The sequence below is a fragment of the Procambarus clarkii genome, chromosome 64, assembly GCF_040958095.1.
Source record: "Procambarus clarkii isolate CNS0578487 chromosome 64, FALCON_Pclarkii_2.0, whole genome shotgun sequence".
Taxonomy (NCBI): Eukaryota; Metazoa; Arthropoda; class Malacostraca; order Decapoda; family Cambaridae; genus Procambarus; species Procambarus clarkii.
The window spans coordinates 3,574,929-3,600,274 of NC_091213.1; the positions used below are offsets into that span (position 1 = coordinate 3,574,929).

At 39.8% G+C, this 25,346-nt stretch overlaps 1 protein-coding gene and 1 long non-coding RNA gene across 6 annotated transcripts in view; one reads left to right on the forward strand and one right to left on the reverse strand.

The window, feature by feature from the left end:
- The window catches only part of LOC138354694 (uncharacterized), a 42,407-nt gene extending 37,788 nt beyond the window's left edge, over positions 1–4,619 (forward strand). Inside the window, exon 3 of the long non-coding RNA XR_011223625.1 lies at positions 1,242–4,619. This is a non-coding gene — a long non-coding RNA (uncharacterized lncRNA). The remainder of the gene's footprint in view (positions 1–1,241) is intronic.
- On the reverse strand, positions 4,426–24,872 carry LOC123751431 (uncharacterized). Of its 5 annotated transcripts, XR_011223624.1 has the most exons (13): positions 24,341–24,864; positions 23,212–23,351; positions 21,412–21,699; positions 14,191–19,328; positions 13,745–13,945; positions 12,728–12,984; positions 12,183–12,267; positions 10,394–10,457; positions 7,132–7,244; positions 6,208–6,309; positions 5,471–5,539; positions 5,149–5,229; positions 4,426–4,587 (listed from the first exon to the last, which is right to left on the reverse strand). XR_011223624.1 is itself a non-coding variant. In XM_069309078.1 (12 exons), exons 6-9 carry the CDS (start codon positions 12,829–12,831, stop codon positions 6,303–6,305), a joined length of 309 nt encoding a protein of 102 aa, XP_069165179.1. In that variant the 5' UTR covers positions 12,832–12,984; positions 13,745–13,945; positions 19,142–19,328; positions 21,412–21,699; positions 23,212–23,351; positions 24,341–24,868; the 3' UTR covers positions 4,426–4,587; positions 5,149–5,229; positions 5,471–5,539; positions 6,208–6,302. The 5 variants fall into 5 exon arrangements, 4 of the variants coding, with proteins under 4 accessions (XP_069165179.1, XP_069165178.1, XP_069165181.1 ...); XM_069309078.1 differs by lacking the exon at positions 10,394–10,457 and having other exon boundaries at positions 19,142–19,328; positions 24,341–24,868; XM_069309077.1 differs by lacking the exon at positions 10,394–10,457 and having other exon boundaries at positions 24,341–24,868.
- Between the last annotated feature and the right edge of the window lie 474 nt (positions 24,873–25,346).

Sequence of the window (25,346 nt, forward strand, 5' to 3'; positions counted from 1 at the left end):
ATTACCTGGCGGTATCATATTCTGTCTCAACTTCATTCTTTTGGCCTATGTGGGAATCTCCCTCTCTTCCTCCAGAGTTTCCTCTCTCGTCGTTCCTTTCGTGTGCAGCTTGGTTCCACTCTCTCTGCCTCTTTTAGGCAGTATGAGGGTGTACCCCAGGGTAGTGTTCTGAGCACTACTCTTTTTCTAGTTACCCTCAACAGTCTTCTTTCCTTTCTTCCATCTGGCATCTTCTCCACTCTGTATGTTGACGATCTTGCCCTTTGTTGTCAGGGTGATGTTTCGCCTCTCCTTCAACGGCGGCTTCAACTTGCGATTGATGCCGTGTCGTCTTGGGCCACCGATCATGGCTTCAAGTTATCTGCGTCTAAGACTTGTGTTATGACTTTTACTCAGAAGCATGTCGTTCTTCGTCCCTCTTTGTTGCTTTATGCTCATCCCCTTGTGTACAGGGATTCCGCTAAGCTTTTGGGGTTAATCATTGACACTCGTTTGTCTTGGTCACCCCATATCTCTTACCTCTGAGTTGAATGCTCTAAGGCCCTTAACCTACTTAAGGTTTTGTCCCATATTTCATGGGAAGTGGATAGGCGCATGCTCCTCTATTTGCACTCCTCTCTCGTCCTGTCTAAACTCGATTATGGTTGCCCTGTATACTCTTCCACTTCTCTTTCTACTCTTCGCCATCTTGATGCTTTGCACCATACTGGGTTGCGGCTCAGCTTGTCGGGAAACCGACACACACAAACACACATACACATATAACACAGTCTCTCTTTGTCTGTAATCCCTTAAGGATGGAAAATGGGAGACTCCGTGACGTCATGGATGTCATCGTATATTTACATTATGAAACATTGTTAATAGACTAGTTTAGTATGTAGAGTGAGGAACCAGCATTTAGGGCGTTGGCTCCACGGAGAGCAGGGCTCCCGCTACGAAACAATAACAAAACACAGCCATACGCTGTACTCTAGAGCTGGTGAAACAACTAGACACCCCAATTACGTGTCAACAACCAGCAACACAGCCTAACAACCATCACAACAACGACCGTATCCGTCTTACCAAGTATTGTATATCATTTTGTGCACATTTTGATTCAATGGGTAGAGGCGGTCACGAAGGAATAAAACATACCACAATGTACGTGTACTCCATTTTACAGACCACCTATTACATGCCATACCTGTAATTGATATGTTTAGGGAACTTTGATTAATTCCTTGCATTCCATACAGGTAAATTGTGAGAGGAGCAGCAAGAAGCTGTGCAGACAGTTGGTTCATACACATTCACTATTGTTTGGCAAGCATTGTCCTTCCCACCAGCCGCCATTACGTGGCACAAGGAGGCACAGAGCCACACCCAATCTGGAAGATACACCTACACGCCTTACCAGGCCCACACTACTGGCACAGCTAAGCCATTTTTTATCAGTATTAGTAGTCATAATTAGTAATTATTAGTAGTAGATTAGACCACCACATGTGGTATATTATAATAATAAAAGGTAAACAATTGGTAGTTTAAGAAGGAGCCATAACAAAGTGGTTTAGGCTACCAATTGTCCCTCCCATTAGTGTGTAAGATAATTTCAGGCAGTTTACAAGTATATACAGTCCACTTAATTAATTCTTACTAAGAAAAATAAATAAGACATAACTTTATCTTATTAAAGTCAATTTAAATAAAGAGATTAGCTGCCTGGAGTTTCCCCACACAGCTCTGGTGCCTTTCGTTCGACTCCCGCCCTCAGTTTGTATGTTGACACTGGCTTTCTCTCCAGGACCGCCGTGATCGCTACTATCTTCGCTATCTTGCGTGGTCCTTACAACATCCTTCCTCTCACCTCTGTCGTGCTTTAACTTTGACTCCTCCTGTGGTTCCTGTTCATCTTCATCGCCTCCCTCTTTCTGTCCGGTTATCTCGCTTTCTGTTCGTATTTCTAATGTTTCTCCTCGTATTGTTCCTTGCCTCCGTGGAGAGTACCCCTTCCAAAGTTTTGTACGTCCTTGACCCGCATCACTAAAGCTTTTACCCCTCCTAGGGTTCTGAAACGCCTTTTCCTTGAGCACTTTTCTTCGCACTCCCACTCTGTTTCCATCTTCACCGAGGGGTCTAAGTCTGCGGACGGTGTGGGCTACTGTTTTTTTCCTGACTGCACTTATATGTGTCGCCTCCTTTCGGAGGCTAGCGTCTTCACAGCAGAACTTTATGCTGTTCTCTATGCTCTCCGTCTCTTGCTTTCTCATTGTCAATCCTCCTTTGTGATTGTAGTTGACTCTCGTAGTGCTCTCATGGCTGTAGGGTCCTTTAATCCTGTCCATCCGGTGGTCATGGATATTCAACATTGGCTGTTTCTTATTTCTAGTACATTTAAATCGGTAGAGTTTTGCTTGGTTCCCAGCCATATTGGCGTTTCTTTAAATGAGCATGCGGATGCTGCCTCTAAGGAAGCTATCCGTTCTTGTCCCATCTCCCATAAAGGTATTCCTTACTCTGACTTTTATCCTGTTATTCATTCCTCCATCCTTGCCCATTGGCAGGGTTGTTGGTCGTCTGCAGTTGGTAACAAGTTGCGTACTCTCAAACGTAGTGTGTCCCCGTGTCCTTCCTCCTGCCACCGTAACCGTCGGTGGGAAACTGCTCTAGCAAGTTGCGGATTGGCCATACTCGCTGAACTCATGGTCACTTAATGGAGCGCCACCCTGCTGCTTATTGTCCAAATTGTGTTGTCCCTCGTACAGTTGTGCATATCCTTGTTGAATGTCCTGACTTCCAGGATGTGCGTGTATCTTGCTTTCCGACTGCCCCTCGCGGTCACTTGTCCCTGGATAGAATTTTTGGTGAATCGGATAGTTTTGATATTGTTCGCCTTATGCGTTCTGTTCTCGTATTGGCATTCTTGGTGATATTTATCTCCCTGTGATTATTTCGCAGTTTGAGGGTGCTCTGTAGCCTTCCCGGTTTGATGCCTTCTTTTGATAATTACCTTGCCTTTTACTGCATCAACTTTTGGTGAATGATGGATTCATACTCGAAGGTCCTTATTTCATCGTAATGTGATATGGATTGTAAAACCTTGCATGTGAGCCAGAACAATGTTATTTGTATATTAAGAAGAATTTGTCAGTCTTGTAACCATTTTTAGAGTTCATGTAGATCTTTGTAAGGCCTCGATATCATTGGGTTTTTTTTTACTATAAATCTTGGTGTTTGATGTCATCGATTTATAAGGTTTATACCCTTGTGGTATGAATCTTGCAAAAATTTTCCAGTCATTTCTGTTTAGGACGCTTTAATTTGACTGTTACCATTGATTCTATGTGCCTGTTTTTCGCCTCCTATTCTTTCATATGGTACCTTATCAACAGCTTTAGCAAGCGACATGTGTACCAGAAGTCTTGTTTGAATAGCTGGTTACCATTTCCAAAAAAGTGACCAGGTTTGTTTTTAACAAACCAATGTTATAATTTCACATTCAATGATCTTGTAATGAATGATTGTCACCTTGCAGATGCGAGGTGAAACTAATCTGACAGTTTTGTGCTTGGTTATTTCTAAGATTTGAGTGACATTTGAAATCTAGATAAACTTGTTATGAACATCTTTTAACTTTAGTAATTTTGGCTGAGAGTTCACTTAAGTTTGGATTAAATTCCAGGCATGTGGTAATTATAAATGTTAGTTTGTAAGGCTCTTCCAGTTTCTGGTACTTTTTACAGGTAGTGTATAATACACTACTATCCTTAATTACATCTATTCATCAGCTTGAAACATTTGTGGTTATGGGATGTCTGGTGTGAATGAAATTTTCATTCAAAATATTTGGTAGGACTGATTTGTCCTGGAAATAATAAGGCAGACTGGTCATGTCTAATATTGTTTTTCTTATACTAGAACTTTCAGAGTTGGATTTTACTTCTGACAATAGGTAGTTTCATACTTTCCTATTAAGTTTTAATATCTAGCCCATTATAATTAACTTCTGATTACTGTAACAAAGGTGTTCTAGGTCTGGCATTTAGTAAGGTATTTGTGAAAAACCATATTGTATAGATGTTTTAGTTTGACATTTAAGTAAACTTTTTGTTTTCAACACTTCCACTAATCTTTCAATGTTTAGATGTTGCTTAGCCTTAAATGTAGTCCATACAATTGTTAATTTTACACTACTAAAATTAAACTTAAGATACTTTGCAAAATAGTAATGTTATTAAGCAGTTAAATCTAAACTTTGTTATCAGCTTAATCCAGTTTGGCATATTACATGCAGAAAACTCTGAAGTTAGTGATGTCAATTAATTTCACTTTAGTAAGTTATTTATAAATTTCAGAAGTTCTTTAGATGTTAGACTTTGCATCAGTAATTTCCAGCATGATAAAATCTTTGCTAATTTCAGGATAAAGTACAGTATAAAGTTTCATTGGAATATTTATTTAATAGTTTATAGTGTAACATTAATATTGACTATTGTCAATTTCAGGTTGTGAGAAGCTGCTCCTCCTTGATGCAATCCACTGAAGACTCAAAGATCATCAAAAGGCCAGGGAAAACTCCAGAGTACCAAGGACAACATCCACCTGTAAAAGAAAAATAAAGTATATCAAACAGGGACACTCATTTTATTAACACCTATCTATAAGCACCAAAACCCCTAAGAGCCTATCTTTTAAGATAGGCTCAGCAAGGCCTACCCCTTACTTGTATTTTGAGGCAGGACTTGTTGGCTGAAAGAGTGCAAAACATCTTTTGGTTTAGTGCCCTCAACATGATGTACATAGGCTTCTTGTGAAGCCTATATACATCATGTTCCAGGCACTAAACCTCTGGATGTATCCACTCTTTCAGTGAACAAGCCCTGTAGTGATTAACAATGTTTGCACATTGTTAAGGGTCCCTACACCTATGCAATTCTAGTCCATCTATTGGATGGGTAGTAGAGCAGGGCTCTGAAAAAGCCAAGCCAGGGAAATCTGCAGGACTGCCTGGTCCCCTTCTATGAAATGGGGTAGGATCAGTACAAACTGCATCAATCCCTGCAGGTGGTAACAGTAGGACTTTGGTACACATCTATAAATGGACTAGATGAAAGAAAGTAAAATTAATTAGTTGACATAGCTAAAACACGTAATTCCACATACCAACTTTCGTAGATTTGCAGAGTAGAACAACCACACTGAAGCCAGTCAATGCTTTGATGACATTGTAATCTTACATACCACCTGAAACATTTACCCAAATTAGCTTTAACAAGATTTTACATATGCTTTAATCTTACAATTAAGATTGTTAGAATTCTCACTGTAATGCTAATCAAGCAAAACCATTAAACTTAATTTGACTAACCATAAGTACATTAAAGTCAGTAATATCTCAATTTATTTTATCTACATGTAAGCATCATTTCAGATTATCTTCAGCCATAATGATTGTTTAAGTTATAATGTTTACTACTACACTCACCTAATTCAGAATGTCAAGCAATTAACACCTTCAAACTCAGGGCTGAAGTTCAACTTTCCCATCAATATTCTGGAAGACAATATCTATTTAAGCTTCAAATAAATAAACTAAGTTGAAGTACAGTTACCATTCAATATTTAATTTGTGTACTATACCATCATTAAATGATTCTTTAATTTATGAACATAGCTTTTTAAGCTACAAACAGATTAAATCCAAGGGTCATGAGGGTTCAAACCTACATCCAACTGCAGGATCCATGATGTCAGTAGACCTCCCAGTTGGGATTCTTTTACCATGTTGTGGCACAGTCTTAAAGCACATCTGGGATCCTCCAACACAAGTTTGAACCCCTCATCACAGCCCTTGTGCATTAGAAATATCACATTGTGATTTGTGTAATTTATAAATGAATGACTTACCCAAATAATTAACAACCATGCAACCAACTTAACACCAGAAGTTAAGCAAACAGATTTAAATAAAACATTTTTCATAAAATCTTTAACTTGCAAATCTATGCCATTTAACAGTTAGTACATTCACAAATTAAAAGTCCCATTTATTCTATTCAAAGCACAATTCTTGCAAGAATTTACTTTAGGATATAGTACCTACTAGTCAAGGCCTTAAACTAGTTTCTATTTACCCCATTTCCAGGCCCCTTCACAATTTCATTAAATATTTAGGTAAAAATTATGTAAACACATTTTACCTATTAAACTAAATAAACTTACTTTGGCCCTCTAATTCTGACAACTATGCTACTTTCTGTAGCATTTAACACTTCCAGCAATTGTTCTGCAACTGTTCCTGAAGTTGTTGGAAGGACCTACAACCTGTCAATGGAACATTAAATATGGTTAATAAGGTTTTGCATAGCAATTTCATTTTGTTTAACTTTAAAATATTTGTCATTTTAAAGTTACACTAACAAATCATCTACTCCCCCCCCCCCCCCCCCACCATATCTAATTTATAAATTAGAAGATAAAGCACTTTGAAGTCCACATTTAAGGTTTATATGCTACAAATTTTGTATTTCAATTTTATAGATTACAATTCCCCTCCCCCATATATCTCTCTGGTAACATGTATTTGAAACCATGCCAAGCAAACTCAAGATTTGGTGCTATTTATGTCAAAAAACGATACGACAGTTTTCTCATTCTTGTACAGCCACAAGCATGCGTACCATTTAGGCCAATAACATGTTACCCCAGAACACCAAAAATTTAACTAGGTACCAATTTTACACCGTTAAACAGATACAGTTACTCACCCAGGATTCATGCCAAATCACTCTTGCTTGCTTGCTTGCAGATCAAATGGGATTTAATTTTAAATAAGCAAACTGTACAGAGATCTAAATGTATTTGCCATTTGTTGCCACTTAAAAATTTATAAAACCCACCAAACCGGGAAGGCTATGTAGTACCATCGAGTGTGGAAGTTTAAGGCACGAGTTTCAAGAACGTGTTTAAGGAAAAATTGAAGATTAGAACCACAGCTAACAAGTGAGAACCCAGTTCGGTTGTGACCTGCACTGGCTCCACCACCAGAGTACCACAGAGGCCGAAAGAGCAAAGCTCAACCCCCGCAAAAACACAACTAGTAAACACAGAGGTGAAGAACCTGCTAGTCATAGGGAATGAGCTTACCCACAATATTGCAGATCTTCCAAATCTGCGGCAGAGGAGTATCTGACGTAATGGTGGAAACTTCCAACTCTCGTGCCTCGCTGTCCGGGTGGTCCAACAGGCCGCTGCACTTTCTGAAACAAAATATAAGAATCAGCCATCTGCCAGCGTCAGTCTTTTCCAGGCTGCACACTTACAGCCGACAACCCTAGCAATCAGCAGTCCAGGGAACGCACTTCCGTGTGCCCTGGGAGGTAGAGCAAGGAATAGAGGGTAGCATCGAAGACTAATGAAAACGAGGAGGGTGCAAGGAAGAGGTAGTAAGGAGAGGTCACAGTAGCACGGAGGGTGAATAGGTTCTAATCAGCTTTGGCAAACTGCCACCTAGGGAAGGAGGTGGTGAAAAGACAACGGAAAACAAGGATGGTGAAATGGTCACTTATGGAGGTTATGAACCCTCCACGAGATATCTAAGTACAGAGACGATCAGAGAAAGATCAAGACAGGAAAGTAAGAGTTACAGTCCACATGGGGTGGGCTCACCAGAATTCAGGGAAGAGAACGAATGGTTCGAGAAAGCCGCCTCGGGTGTGTCAACATCACCCCAAAGGGTATGTCGACAGTTTAAATAACCCAACAGGAACACCAGCTCTGTTAAAGAGTCCAGGAGGTTCCCGACATCAGGAAGGGAAAGAGGGACATTTGGGGGGAAAAATTTAACAGACTATTTTACTCAAAAACATGGCCAGCAAAATAATGGATAGGACATGGAAACAGTAGGACGACAAAGGGATTATCAGTACGAATCAAGAGACCAATATAGTTATGGGCCCCAGCAAGATCAAGGGGGGGGGGGAGAAGGGGGAAGGGGAAGAAAGGAATAACCACGACAGTTATCACGACGAGCACCAAGCATCGGCTCCCAGAGACAGTGGTGAAACCTAAACAGAAGTTGGAGTTCATGGGAGTTAGCATAAAACCCATGAATATTCCATTGAAGAATTGGCATCAAAAAGATAAAAGGACAGCAACAGAACAAAGAAACAAAGGTAAATAACACAGCATATTAAAAAAGCTAAATATCAGAATAAGGTTTAGCGACCCATGGGTTAACTTGGTAAGAATGGAGCGAAAAAAAAAGAGCAGGACACCAGAGGCAGATTGACAGGGTTCAGGGAGGGGGGCTGTCAAGGCCAGGAGGATAGGGGGTAGAAACTCTAGGTCAGCAACCAAGAGGGAATTGGTGCAGTCATCGGGAGGACAAACCCTTCATGCAAACTGCACCTACTATCAACAAGAAGAAGAGGGAATTGGGCCAAAAGAAACTTCCACATTAGGGACAGGGGGCCCCAACCAATAAAATGGGGACTAAGCAATAGTTAGGGGGCGAGGAAGAAAGGAATGCCGTCTCTTTTCTTACCCGCAGGGGGAGGAGGATGGAGAGGAGCCAGGCTTACGTTTGACAGGTGTTCCAGTAACGTACTGGCCGACTGACTAGGGTCTTTAGTCAAGAATGGGAGTGAACAACATTAAGATTGCTGGGAGGATGATGGACATCAGCCTGGACAGACAGGCGACGTGGAGGGCCAAGAGGTAGTGGGGAAGGACAGGAATTTATCAGGGAAAATGAAATGACTTGGCAGACAGGGTAGGAAAAGGAGGGGGGGTGAATCCAGAAGGAGATTCACGAGATATACCTTCCGACCCAGGACGTAAAGGAACAGGGAAGGTGGTGGGCATGTTCGGGTTCAAGGCCTAGAAATGGTTGTGGGACAAAGGTGGGAAGGACGAGAGGTAGAACAACGTGCGAGCATAAGATACGCCAGTAAAGGGGTGGACACTGCAAACCGTGTCTTGCCTCGGGAAAAGTCAAATGATCCTGGTGTTTCAAGTTAAGGACTACTTCAAGCTTTGAGTCGATACACGTGCGAGAGAATGTAGGGTGGGCCTCGCCGCAATTCAGGTAGCGAGCCCGGGGGATATGAGCAATCTGTCTTAGAGTGGCTATCGTCCCCACACATGGGGCAGAGAGAAACGAAGACTTGTGCATTTGAGGGCACCGTGCTCGAACTTGCCTCACTTATTACAATGAGTGAGAGGGGGGGATGTACTCTTGAACAGGGCACCTGGCACCAGCAAGAATGATAGGTGGCTGAAGGGTCTTACTATCAAAAGGTGATACTATCAAAAGTGAGGTTTGTTTTTACAAACCAATGTGTCGATATTACAAGATCATTGAATGTGAAATTATGAAAGATTGTCACCTTGCAGATGTGAAGTGAAACTAATCTGAGAGTTGTGCGTTTACCCCCCCCCCCCTACTTTACGTCACGACAACGACAGCCAGAAAGGGAAGGGGGACCTCATTTAGTAGAAAACTTACCATCACTAATATCTACAGTATGGGCAATGATAATTATACAATTGTGTTCTATTAGTTATTTTTTTTCAACTTTTAGCTTATGTACACCTACATTAAGTATCCTAATATACATGAACATTGGTAAAGACTTACTATAATGCCTTGTATACTTTAAGTTTGATGTTGGCGACTATATTACCAACAGGTAATATATGAATTAGATTTTAACTACCTTCAAATACAAACATTTGCTATAATAAATTAATTATAAAATTGAAAACCAATATAATAACCACCCTCCCTGGAAACACAAACCGTAACTGTCTATTTTCCGCTTGTTACAACTTGTAATAAAGTTGTTACATCTTGGTTTAACGTTTATGACTTATTAGAACGTTGTTACAACTTGCTATATTGGTTGTTATAACTGGTTAGGCGTCGTTAAGACTTGTTCGAACGTTGTATCAACGTCGTAGTTTCAGTGTGTTTGGTGGGCTTTCACCAAGTTATGATCATTATTCTAATAAACACAATGTTGTACAATATTATAACTACAATATTTCCCAAAACATTTATTCAACTTGCCGACTTCAATGCAACAGGAATCTATCTTATCAATGTGGAGCGGTGATTATTCCTTCAATCCCATGCACCACACTACAAACTTGCAACCAACGTTAAGTTACAGCCAAGTTCGGAAAAAAACTGCCTTGCATCACCTTGTTGCTTTAACAAGGTAAACTGCCCAGAACACCAATATATTTATAATCTAGTAACAAGTAAATTTGTAGGCAAGACACAGATGGTGCCAAGAACCTTTTTAAACATTCCAAAACATTGAAAAAGCTCGTTTCAATAAATTTAGAGAAACGACTAAATACCACGATTCATCACTATTTACAATAAGCGACTTCAACTAACCCAGAGTTTAATAAAATTTATTTTCAGTACATTGCAACAGGCATTTCAGATAATGCGTCTCCACCTGTCAAGAGAAAATATTAATACATTTTAGTATACTTTGTTATTATTAAGCTTACAAATTATGAACTTAGGTTATTTAATATTCATAAAGTGCTCTCAGTATAACAAGTCGCATTAGAAAGTTTATGAAACTTGCAATAACATTTGCACACCAAACCAATAGATACAAATTATAATTACATAATAAATTTGACCATGCAAGGGAAAGTTTCAAGAATCTAGTAACATTGCACTGATCAATGTCACATTTACCACTAATCTCACCCCATAGTCTGACATTTAACATCTGACGGCCATTATGGTGTGTGCAATGAACATTTTAACAACCATTTAATTTTTATTATGCAACATACTAGCTAAAAAATTACTGAACTACCAATAAGGACAAGTTATGAACTGCCTTACCTCATCCCTTGTTGGATTTTACCTCAATATACTTATTTCAATGAACTTCGATTTTCCTCAGCCAATGGATCACCCAAGACTTGTGTACTTCATTGACAATAGAGTATATTTACTACAGAGACTATCGAGCCTGTATATCGAGTAGAGATTAATCATTACAACGGCCAGTTTTCCATCAGTAAAATAAGATTACCTCTTAAAATAAGAGCAGCCTACAGCTTAGGGGTTACATCAAGAAGAGCAATTTGAACGTTTGTCTTTACTTCAACAGGTATGGTCACAATCAACTTTCTGGAAATATTCACTCAAATTTTTAACAAAATTGTGGACCATAATTTTTAAAACTGCAGTACCACATTCATTGTGCATCAATGTTAATTGATAATTATACAATTTAGTATTTTAGTAGAATCAATTTTGTTGTCTATGCCAAGATACTAGATTATAAACCTAATCATTGTCATGCCCTTTAAGGCAGACAATACATTAATGCTAAATTACAATAGGCACAACTTACAACCTTTAAAGTATTTTGACAAGGAAATATCTATGGGTTTGACAACTCTCCCAAGGGAGATACAAGCCTATGCTACACTAATTTCATTTTCTTTTAAATAAAAGTTATATTACCTAATTATTTACAACTTCCCAAGACCGAAGCTGGAAGATTCACCTCATGCTGTCAATCTTAGGAAACAGGTGCAAAGACTCGCAATATAAAAAGTAGCATTGGCATAATTAATAAAACTACATTTCACAATAGTAAAGACTGACTGACTACACAAATCTCCCTGGAACTACCAAACTGATTAATTTTATCTAAATTTAATGGAACAATTCCCTACTTTTGTAAGTACACTTTGCTCTGGTTATTTTTTGGTATCTAAAGTAGGATTCGGTCACCATTTCCATTAAATATTTAAAGTGTTCGTTCCCCCCAAAATTATATAAACAAGGCTATCATGCAAATTTACTTTGCAAATTAAGCTCCTAATATAGGAGCTCCAGCAACTCTGGATACATGGATTTTTTAAAGCTTTCCAAACCTACCACACTACTGGTAAGGAAAGTTAAAGCACATTTAATAACTTAACGGATAAAAACCAAAAGTTTAAAAATAGTGAAAAGGCCTTACAAATTACTAAACGTCGCAGAACCATATATTCTATTTTTTGGCCCGACTTAAGGATGTTAATTCATGTTAAAGTGAAGGGTATGAAGCCCATACAAAAATGGTCATCAACACTAGTTTTAAATTAGCTTGTCTTCAAACTACTTGAGCTTAACATGTGCAGCATAATATAAATGCTAAAAATATTACCTTGCCGTAGATCACGAGAAGTACCAAGTCACAATCACCAATCAAAATTGCACGAGTGGAAGCTTCAGTGAGAAAAACCAACACCCTGAAAATAAAAGTTTACACTTTAGAAAGCAGTTATACAACACTCATTCGCCCAACTAATCATACCAAGACATGGACACTTTACCGATTTTATCTGCTTTAGAGGATATTTAATACCAGCCAATAAGTCATTCTTTATGAAACTGCTATTAATAAAAACGGTACATTACAAGTCAGACAGGATGGTACCAATTTCTTCACTGAAAATCTACAAGTTTGCAAAACTGTCAAGAACAATAAATTGAGTGCAACATTAAAATGGTTTAAAGAGACTACAATGCAGAACAAAACTAGATCGAGATTCTTTTCCCCCACCCAGTTACAATCGAATGGAACAGTCCCACTAAAGCCACGAGTGCCAAGCTATGCTGCCGTTTAAGATAAAGCTTTACAAAATAAGGAAATGGAAAAGAGGGGGTACCCGAGAAACTGCCAAGGGGTGGGTGTCAGATTATCTGTACCTTTTACAGTTTAGTGTAGACTTTTCCTCCCCACGGGATCTGGGTCTTCTCCACTCCAACGTCGGCCAGAGTTGGTGCCGGCTGCCGTTTAGAATGGGTGCCATCTCATGCTATACATTACTTCAGGAAACTAGTGCCTCACTCTTCGCCATAGGGTACATCAGCTCGGGACCTCACTAACATGTTGGGAGGCAGTCAAAGACTAGCCAGTCAACACCTTGGGCTGGAGAGCTGTAGCAGCTGAAACAATTTACCACCTGCAAATATAATTTAATTAAAGACTAACAAAAATGGCAAATTTTAGGAATATTTTGAGTAAATTTATGCAGGACCAAAGAAATGAAAATCACTCAAAACATTTAAACACAAAGTGGATCAGTTTTCAAATGGGCACCAGAAGACAATTTAGTAATCTTTAGTAAATACAGATAAAATATTTGTTAAAAAAGAACAGTTTTTCCCAAAAACGGTGGGTTTTCTGAGTGGAAGAGAACGTATGTCTGGAAGCTGACTTTAACCGCCCCAAGCTGCGCGCGCATTGACCCTAGGTTATATAAACCGGGACGGAGACGGCGTGGCCCCCCTCTTCCCAAGCCAGCAGCTGCTCTTACAAAAACGGGGGGGGAGGGAGCCCAGCAGCAGGAATTAAGAGATTCCTTAATTAACAATCCTGGATGAATAAGAGTTTTCCGAATAACTATACTGTAGCAATGAAGGGGGCTAACAATTCTAAGAATCTTCCAGCAAACGGAAGGGGGAAGTACCTTTGCTAAGAGCAAAGGTGGGGGAAAGCCAGTAGGAGAACAGCAAGGAAGCACAAAGCAACTATAAAACAGGGATAATACGAAACACTATAAATCTTGATAATACAGTATAAACAATACATATACCAAGAACGGGTATATACAACAAAGCAATATATACATAAAGAAAATGGAATAAGAACCAATTCTTAAAGCCAAATCTATAACATGCTTGTGTCCTAAGCGGATGTAGAATGTGAGCGGGGAACATTACCCTTGGTCTCCATCCCATCTCTATCTCCAGACGGGTGATAGGGCTGAATAGAAGCCAAGGAGTCTGCCTTAAGTGGCCGCCGAGTGAAGTCTTGTGTTGTCAATGAGCGTCTGCAAGCCGCAGCTAGTAGGCCGTGAACTTCGGCTACAAGTTTTAGAACAGGAGCAAAGTGAAATCGACGGCAGGGAACTGGCATCGTGACTGTAATAAGGATAATATTAAGAATAAAATGTCGTAAATAATCTTACAATGTAAGAATACAATGTAATATCGTAAATAACCGATGACGGCAAGTGCCGCAGAATGGAAGAAATTAAGAAAGCAACGCCAAACCATAATAACAATTTATATTCTTAATAAATACTGGAATGACAGTAACGATACGGAATAATATTAATACAACCATATAGCCCAGCATATAAGGGAAGATAATAGTATTAACATACGCCCTGGGCGGCTGCATCCCGGCCGGCGCCGCTGCGTGCGTTTTAACGGTGATAAGATGAATATCCGGCTCGCGTTCTCTTCCTCGCCGCAGTAGGGTGAGGAGGGGGGGGGGGGGTGTTCCGGCTTGTGGCTGCGAAAAAAGGGAACAGAAGAAGCCGACGTTGTGCACCAAGCGGGCAGAGCACAGGGGAAGGAATAGCAGTTGGAGACGAGGTTAAATTAAATAGAATACTATTACGTAGTAAGAAACAACAATGGCGAAGGAACAAGAACAGTAAATTAGCCCAGAAGGCCGGATGGCCAAAGAACGTTAGCGACCGGATGGCCAACAACATGCTGGCCGACATCATGCTAACTGACTGGCTTATGCTTGCCGTATGGAAGGCCGAATGGCCAGTTTTTGCATGACACCGTGCGCGAGGCCATGCTAAACTTCTCTGTAGCATTCCAAATGTATCTTGATGTACTGCCGAAACGATGAAGAATGGGTGGTCAAATATAATGCGCAATATTTAGAATATATAATGAGGGAAACTACTGTAATAGGACGAAATAACCCGAGGAAAAAATGGGGGGGACCCAACCCGAATGCACTGCAACTAGCGTACCCTAGCTGAAATTAACTGAATGGCGCAGAGGCAAAGCAATAGAATACAAATCCTAATTGAAAGTCCCTTAATATAACAAATTGAACGTGAAACTTAAGCAAAGTGTAAATTGCGGGAAAAATTTGCCGTATTAAATACGAATCAAATGCGAGTCCAACAATAACATTTTTAGGCACGAGGCGAAAGCAATGCTATAAATTGCAGAAGTAATACAACTCTTAACTGAAAGTCTAGCAATCATAAGATATATTTTAAAATTGTTCACAAATAATATAAATTATAAATCACCAAAACTGCGTACCGCACGACGCCAGCTCGTCAAAGCCTAAGGTAGAGATAACCGAGACGGCGAGTAGCCACTCGCTCAGCCTAACTGGCCTTACCTAACAACTTAAAGTCGAGCGAACAAGCATAAAATTCCACCAGGAAGTAAAACCTGCAGCTGGTGTTGGGAGGGCATCAATTGAATTAAACTGAGAGGGTAAATGTAAACATTTAGGCCGTAGATGATAAACCACATAACGTAACCAGGAGAAACAACAAATATGCCGCAAGGCTACCCGTAATAACAGTAATAATTTACAGAGGAAACTAAACAAATGCAGGGCCAGAAACTTAAAGCAGGAGACAAGGGCCCGTAACACCGTGACTAGCACATCCTAACTGACTTTACTTAATAACTTAAGGCAAAGCAAAAGTTAAACGTACTGTAAACACAGTAAAAGATGCATGCAACAAGACAAAGCACCCTGAGCGGGAATAAAGTGAGTAGGCTAGTGGAAAATGCGAAGCCAGGGAAACAAGCAAGAGGCCCGTGACACGGCAACTAGCACAACCTAGCTGGCTTAGTTAATAACCAATACAATAAGCACGGGTTTTATAAGTTAAAGAATTATGCACGTGGGTAGTACCTGGACCTTAAACCCACATTTACGTAGCGTGTATAACAAAAACCAATAGTCAAAATTGTGCAAATAATGGATTAACTTTACGACTGTTGCCGAATGGTGAACTGCAAAATCCTGCCATCAGCGGCTGGAACATCGGGGCTGGGCACCTGCAGCTGGACATCGACAGCTGGAGCATCAACATCTGATAAAGGGAGGAAAATAGCGGCAACTGGCCACCAGGGAAGACCTTAGTGGTAAGTAGAGGGCCAGCTGCAAGACAATTTAGGCTAAAGACTGGAATATAACTGTCCTAGAAAATAACGGACAATTCATGAAGCTGGGAAAGCGAGAAGTACAAAACTGAAAAGTGATAAATTGATGGGCGCAACGTCGGGTGGAACGCTTCAGCTGGAGGTTCATGACAAGCATCGGCTGCCGGGAAGCCTAAGATGGAACTGGGGCGTTAGCAGCTGTAACATCGTCTGCTGAAACTAGCCGAGTCTGTGAGGGCGCCCGCTGCAACAGCTTCGGCCGAGCCACCAGCTGGCCCATCCTCTGCAGGAACACCGGCTGGGACGACGTCGTCGGAAAAGCCTAACAATGTAATAAATTATATTATATGAATAATCTTAAGTAAATGGTGTAAATAATAAAATTATAAACCTATTATAACTAATTATAAATAATTATAAATTGCAAAACAAAGAATGCTCAAAATAAAGCTGGACTAACTCTTTAGAGAAACGGGATTAACACTGAGCCGAGGTAAATACAATAACGAAAAGGAGTGAAAAAAGACGTCAGCTGGAACTTCGCGACCAGCGGCCTAGGAGGCCGCTGTGACATCCGGGCTACACCGGGCAGACAACACGTCTGGGTAAACCAGCGGCCTGGGAGGCGCCTATTTATATGACCAAATAAGTATAAAACTGAAAACATCGTCGGCTTAACTCTTCACAGGAAGAACGTCGGCTGGGAAGCCGCAGTACCTTCCGACTAAATTGAGGAATAAACTGAAAGTCTTTAATACACGTCGTGACTGAAAGACACCATATAGTATAACCTAACTAGCTCATCCTAGCCGACTTAACTTAAACTCTATGACAAAAGCGGCAGTTACACGAACATAATTGCGGCACAAAAGTTAAATAAAACGGAGCAAACGCAATGCATAAATTGCAGTAACAAATTGCCGAGGGTAATTGACTCTTAAATCAAGTGCAGGAACAAGCTAAAGCCGGAGGCTTGCTCAATGCTAAATTGAGGAATAACTTTCGTCTTAATACACGTCATGACTGGAAGACTAAGGATATAACAAGTTATTAAAGCAAGCGTTTAGTTAATGATGGAGGAACGTAAATCACCAAAACAGGAGCGGGCTCCCGTTCACAAAATTTACATGAAAATACGAATTCTTTTACGAAGATAGATTTTTTTTTTTTTTTTTTTTTTTAAGGCAAGGTGTAAGCAATGCTATAAATTTCCTAAATTTGCCGTGTAATGAAACTAATCAAGCTGAAAGTCTAAATAAAGGAATGTAATAAAATTGAACAGAATTAAATAATAAATGACCGCAATAATTAGAATTAAATCCATCACTTTGTAAACTCTTTTATGTATGTACCTTACCTAAATAAACATTTGATTTCAAGTCGCTCAAGCGGCAGACCGCACGGCCAGGCATTAGGCTGGACGCTGAAAACTTGGGATGAGGAAGGGGGCTGCATAACCGGGCACTCCAGGCAGACCAACATCTGGTACACGCAACCGAGGAAAAATACGGGAGTACTGTGCTACAGCGTTCGAACGAAACGTGGTGGAATTTACGTCCCGGGCTACACCGGCCAGACGAAAACGTCTGGGTACGAACGTGCCGGCTATACCAGCCGGACGAAACGTCTTAGAACAAATGTACCGGGCTACACAAGTAAAGTAAAACGTGTAGCTAGGGCGATGTAAAATGCGGGAAATTTGCTGAGGAAACTAAACGTTCAAGAGGCAAGGGCCCGATCCCTACAACTATCACATCCTAGCCGACTTTACATAATAACTTAAAGGCAAAGCAGAGGTTAAACAAACAAATGTAAAACCAGCTAAAGAAAACATGCAGCTTGATACTGCATAAAAATTAATAAATTAAGGAAAGTTATGGAAAACAAGTTCATGAAAACAAAGCTAGGGGCCAGAGGCCTGTGACACTGCAGCTAGCCTAACCTAGCTAACTTTACCTAATAACTTAAAGGCAATAAGCAAAAGAAACAAACCTAAATGTAAAACCTGCAAAAAACATGCAGCTTGACACTGCATTAAATTCATTAATAAGTTAAGGAAACTTATGGAAAAAACTAGTCCATGAAAACTTAAAGCTAGGGGCGAAAGCAAAGGTAAAATTACAGTAAATATTTTAGCTTGAGGAAACACGCCATGACTAATAGTCGGACTGTAAAGGACTTATATAAAGAACGTAAATAATAACGGCACAACAGAAGTCGCCCAAGCAGCGTACCTCACGTCGACTGGGTGAGGGAGCTTAAGGTACCAACCCGTTCTCGCAAATTCGTAAAGTCAATATTGACTTATTAACTACGTGCATAGGTGATATACTAAACATAATAGATACCCCTAAAAATATTCATAGAAAACACCGACCTTACCTAACCTTGTTAGTATCTTAAGCATCTTATTGCTTCGTAATTACAATTATTACTTAACCTATACCTATTATAGGTTAGGTAATAATTGTAATTACGAAGCAATAAGATGCTTATCTTAAGATAAGTCTCCGTGGTGTAGTGGTAAGACACTCGCCTGGCGTTCCGCGAGCGCTATGTCATGGGTTCGTATCCTGGCCGGGGAGGATTTACTGGGCGCAATTCCTTAACTGTAGCCTCTGTTTAACGCAACAGTAAAATGTGTACTTGGATGAAAAAACGATTCTTCGCGGCAGGGGATCGTATTCCAGGGACCATAGGATTAAGGACTTGCCCGAAACGCTACGCGTACTAGTGGCTGTACAAGAATGTAACATCTCTTGTATATATCTCAAACAAACAAACAAACAAACAAACAAAGATACTAACAAGGTTAGGTAAGGTCGGTGTTTTCTATGAATCTTTTTAAGGGTATCTATTATGTTAAGTATGTCACCTATGCACATATTTAATAAGTCAATATTGACTTATTAAATTTGCGAGAACGGGTTGCAAGGTACATGGCTGAGCAGTTGGGGAAGGTGGGGGTGGGGGGGGTGGACAGGCCTCCTCCCGATTGTGCTTCAAATAACAGCCACCTACTGGAGAAAACCAGTGCCCCATAACACCGAGGGTCACCTCCCTCTCTAGGACCACTGCACCTGCATTTGGTCACCAAGGCAGAACCAACAGGCGTGCTTCAGGGCGCGCGCGCCAACACAGACAAACACGGGTCCAGCGCGCCAACAACACAAACACTACCTTTAATGTTGAGAAGGGCAGGACGTCCCTGACGGGTCGCTCCGAGTCGTTGTCGATAGGAACTGGTGTAGGGTCCATGCTGGGGGTACAGTTGAGCGGGCTAAACTTCTGTGTTTACAACTCGCTGAGCAGCAGTGAGCCGTTATGTAAGAGCAGCTGCTGGCTTGGAAGAGGGGAGTTTTGAGTACTGCAGCGGTCGGGCGAAAGTGAAATTGTAATTAGTCTAATTAAATTAATGCAACTTTCATTTACTACCTATGGATGTAGTTATTAATTGTAATTGGTCTCTACTTTATCATTAAGTTATTCATTATAATTATTCCTTAATACTTTATTGTTATGCACTAGTCAATTATTTATCATTCATCCTAATTAGCTATTTGATTCATTAAAAATAATTGCTTATTATACTATTTGTTATTTATTATATAATTTATTATTTATTAATTTATATATTAATTTATTATATATTACTTTATATATTAATTTATTATTTACCATTATAAAATAAACAAGTCCCCAATCTGAGCACGTTTTCTTCCAACCTCAGAAATTACTAATCTCTGTCATTGTCCTTTATTTGACCTGTCAGTTTTTAATGGACCTATCCTTTCCCTAGTCTTAGTTCGATATAACTGAAAAAACCCTTTAGGATTTTACTTTACTTGCTCTGCTATGCGAACTTCATAGTTTCTTTTTGCTTTCCTAATCTCTAACATTTCAAACCAGTTTTATGAATTCGTGTTCTAAACCGACTTCCCCATGCTTAATCCTTTTGTACCAAGCTCTCTTTACCTATAAGGTTCTTTAAATTATTTGTTATCCACTTTGGGTCATTAGTATTTGATCTATTCAATTTGTATGGTATACTACATTCCTGTGCTTTGTTTAGAATATTCTTAAACAAGTTATATATTAAATCCACATCGAAATCCCCTTTTACGTCACCTATTGCTGGGTTCATGTCTCGCCAAGACCGGCCCATACCCAAGACTTCCCAATCTATTTGACCCAAAAAATTTCTTAGGCTATTAAAATCAGCTTTTCGAAAATCTGGCACTTTAACAGAATTTTCTCCTACAGGTCTATTCCATTCTATGCTAAATCTGACTTCTCTGATCACTGTTCCCTAGCTCACTCCCTATTTCGATGTCATTAATTTGCGTTTCCCTGTTAACACTAAATCAAATATTTTCCCGCGTTGGTTCCTTAATGTGTTGTGTAAGAAAACAATCTTCAATTAATTCTAGAAAATCTTCTGCTTCACTTTTTTTGTTCAACCAGTTTATTCCACTAAAGTTAAAGTCACCCATGACAAATACTATTAGATCTAGATGCTCTAGATATTTCATCCCATAGATGCTTTGCTTCCATTCTGTCTAAATTTGGTGCCCTATATATAACTCCTATTATAATATTTGCTTTCTTTTAATTCTATCCAAATAGTTTGCGGGTGGCTCAGTTTTTATTCTCTTTGAGACTACATTTCAAATTGTCCCCAACATACATGGCTACGCCCCCTCGTCTAATATATCTGATATAGTTTAAATCCATTTATTTTATGTTCAGCTAATAGTCCTCTATTTTCTACATTCATCCATGTTTCGGCATGTGCAATAATCTTTTTTCTGTGCAGACAAGAGCATTTAATTCGTTAATTTTATTTCTTAGACTTCTACTGTTAGTGCAATATACCCTAAGCGAATTGTTATTTTGAGGCCCTTTTCTTTCCCTGATCATTTTGCCAATTCTTTTCTTCCACGAACACACTTTTATTACCTCCTTCCTCCAAATCAATTCCCATAACACTAACAGTTTAAACCCAAACAAACACCTAACCACTGGTTCCAACAGCAACAACCCCAGCCCTCGATAGATGCACCCCATCACGAGCACACATTTCATTTCTTCCATAGAAGTGTTCCCAGTTGTCTATGAAAGATACTGCATTTGATTTGCAATATCTTTCCAGCCGGCAAGTGACACCAAGTGGCCTCAACATCCATTCATTACCCACTCCCTTTCTTTGAAGAAAGGAGCAAGGGAGGAATCCTGATCATAACTAATTCAATGGCTGTCCTGAATCTATTAGTTCCTCACTCCTAACTCGTCCAACATCATTACCCCCTGCACTAATACAAATAATGGGTTTGTTCCCATCATAATATCATTCATGTTTCCAACAATAATCACCAATTCCAGCTCCCGGATAGCAAACCCTTAATCTGTTCCCCCTATCTCTGGCACAAAACGTTCTGTAAATACCTCACCTGGGAATCTCCCACAACCAAAATTCGCGTTGGTACCTCAACTTTCTGAGCAGCCTGAGGGGTCTGCGCTTCGCCGCTCCTCGCCGATTTCCGTTTCGAGTGAACTGCAGGCTCACCACAGCACTTGTCGTCAAACACGGCAAATGAATTTGCTGTCCTTAGGGCGTCTGTAGGCAGCCTTGTCAAGGTCTTCAAAACCCCTGTCCTTAACGACTATCCACGACGAGGTCTTGTTAATATAGGTCTCCTCCGTTTCTTCCCGATGTTTCAGCCGTTTCAGCTGTCGTTCTATAAGTAAGGAGTGCTGTAAACTCGATTACCAAGATTAAAGCTTTGGTATGATGATGCAACACCTATTTAACTTCAGTCAACAGTATACATTGTTATCAACTTTGGCTTTCACTATTGAAATATTTTAATTAACTTTCTAGTTAATAGACATATTAGCTTCCGATTAAAACTAGGCCTAAGCAGGTTAGAACATCAGAATGAAGGTAACTTCAGAAGGGCTGTTGGCCCATCCAATGCAGCTCCTTATATCCACCCACTTATACTGAACAATTTACCTACGCTTGAAACTATCTAGGGATCACAAATCACAAAGTGATGCATTAGATGAACAAATCCAGAAGGGCCGTGACTAGGATTCTAACTTGCGTCCGAGAGCATACCAGACGCTGCCTTAATCGATTGAGCTACGACATGGTAAAAGATTTTACCATGTGCTCAGTCTATTAAAGCAGAGTGATGCTCTTTGACGCAGGTTACAATCCTCATCACGGCCCTTGTGGATTTATCTAGGGATTCCACTTCCACATTGTTACGCGTTAATTTGTTCAACCAAAACCCTTTTGTCGAACTAGTATTTACCCAGGTCTTTCCTGAAGCTAAACTATCCAATTCATACCCTTTGTTTCGGGGTCGTCTTGTGCATACTCTTAATACCCCATTAATATTCCCTTATGTCCATTTGTCCACGTTTACACCTATCATGTCACTAAATTACCTTTTTAGAGGCATGCATTTATGCCTTTTCAATCTTTTCATACAACACTTTTCCAATTTGTGGGGTTAACTCATCCTATGATGAATGCATTATTTTATAGCCGTTCTATAGCATGCCAACCAGAACTGCATCACCTAAATGGGGCTTTAACAAGAGCAAGATACCTGGAGAATACCAGGTATTTTATTACTAGTGCTTTGACAAATCACTGTCCCATTTGCCCCAATTATGAACATTTATGCATTTTTTATCAAACTCTGGTCCCTCTTGTAATCCACACCATCTAGCTCTTATCTGTACTATCATTTCCTAGCCTCAAAACCTTGTATTTGTCAGCATTAGACTGCATCTGGTAATTATACCATTTCAAAACCATCCTCTCTAAGTGATAAAGTATTTCTTTCCCGATTTTTTTTATTTTGCAATTCTGCAATTATTCCTGCTCCAACATCTTCAACCGAGGTCCCAGAATAGCCTTGAGGCACCAACAATATTTCCTTTAACACCATTTATACTAACCACTTTGGTATAGCAATGCTCTAAACTTCATACAGCACCCAATATTTTGAGCCTATCAAAAAAAGTTTTGCTAAAGTCATGGTACACATCAAACCTTATCACTATTTCATCAACTATGCAAGTGTTACATCATTAACAGCTAATAGCAGAACTATGCTATTTATGTAAGATTTTTCCAAGAGGAATACAAATATTTGTAGTTTTAAGATTAAAGTAACTTCCCACAATAGACTAAGCTAATTGGCCGTTAATTTGACAAGGAAATTAAACCTTACCTTGATGTGCTTCCAGGGCTTAGCGTCCCCGCGGCCCGGTCGTCGACCAGGCCTCCTGGTTGCTGGACTGATCAACCAGGCTGTTCGACTTGGCTGCTCGCAGCCTGACGTATGAGTCACAGCCTGGTTGATCAGGTAACCTTAGAATAATTTATACAAAATTTCTTTAAAATTTTCGTTTACCTTTGAAACTGGTACCACATTAGTACCTTCACACGTCTAGTACTGCCTTACTAATAAGTGATAAACCTATCAAAGCTGCCCTTTTTTTAAGCACCCTGGCAAAAACTATCAGACTAGAGTTACCATTTGTTTAAATAAACTACCATCCTCCCTGGTAACTGCTGAATTAGCCAACCTGTACTCCCAAAGTCTTGTTCGGCTGATAATGTTTAGTAAATACAGAATAAAAACCTAGTCATCTCCATTATCACTTCTGACAGTTTTAGATACTCAAACTTTCCCTAATCTATTCGATACAAGACCTTTTGTCTTTGTCCTTAACCGAGAAGTACTTAAAAACTCCAGCCGCACGTTAGGCGTAATTAAAGGGCCGGCCTCTGCTGAAGAGGCTTTTTAAAAACTCAAAACAATCAGATTAAGCGTCTAACGTGGTTGCTAGGACATGTTCCCATGTAGGTATAAGCCTATGAAACCGCCCGAAACCTGCCCGAAACGCTGTGCGTACTAGTGGCTTTACAAGAATGTAAATACTGTACTATCCAATGTATTCTCACAAACCCAATGTACCTTCTCGTATATATATATAAATAAAATAAATAAATAAATGTACAACACTCCCCAATAGGAAGAAAACCCGCTGGGTTCATCCTGTCACTTGTACCCAGACACAGCTGGAACTTTCCTTAACTCAAGTTAACAGCTCTTCAAACGAAGATTAACATCCATCAACCCTAAAAAAGCTTAAGTTATTCCGCAAGATAACGATGTGGTCAATTGTTTCAAACCGTATGTAGCTTACACAGGTAAGATACTTTTACCTACACAATTTCCCTCCCCCTCCTTTATATTACTAGCGATACCCATTAAATAAATCTCAAACAAAACCTAACTAAACAGCGTAAAATTGGTTATTAGCACAAATGAATTACAAAGACTCGCTACTTACCCGCTAGTCTACCACACTGGCCTACACTTCCTCTTCCAACACAAGTCAAACAGTTACTACCGATCTTGGCCCGCAACAAGCCTCACATCACTTACTTTGTCCAGAAACATATATAGACTAGCAACTGACCATAACACTCATGTATTGGATATAGAATAACGCGGGGTTAATGTGTAGTGCTGCTGTCAAAACATAGATGGCGCACACCCTAATGGTCATGCCAATGGACTCACCTAGTTGTGCTTACGGGGCTGAGCTTCGACTATTTCTGCCCGAAACGCTTTGCGTAATAGTGGCTTTAGGGTTTGTATATACTAGCTCTTATCAATAAATCCATCAATGTTTGTATCTCACCTTGTATGTATGTACTTTACCTGAATAAACATTTTGATTCTGATTTTGATTTTTGATTTTGATATTTGGTCCCGCCCCTCAGCTGTCAATCAATTGGTGTACAAGCTCCTGAACCTGTATCATGAACCTGAACCTTATATTCTTATATAACATCATTATGTTATATATGAACATAAGAATTAAGGTAACTGCAGAAGGCCTATTGGCCCATACGAGGCTGTTCCTATTTACTGTGATGAGTTTTTCCAGCTGGATTTTAATATTTAACAGTTTTGGCATGTACAGCTTCGGCACGTTTCCTATCACCTAATACATAAGAACATATGACTAAAGATAACTGCAGAAAGCCTATTGGCCCATACGAGGCAGCTCCTATTTATAACCACGCAAAATCCCACCCACATACATGTCAAATTCAAAATTCAAATTTTTATTCGGGAAAAGTACATACATAGAAGATATGTTACAAACATAATGTTGGATTTATAGAGCTAGTGCATACAATACCTAAAGTCACTAATACGCATAGCGTATTGTTCAGCTCACGCTTTAAACAATTAACGGACCCCACCTCTACTTTACGCGGTAATTGGTTCCACAAATCAACAATCCTGTTACCGAACCAGTAAACACCTCTATCATGTCACCCCTA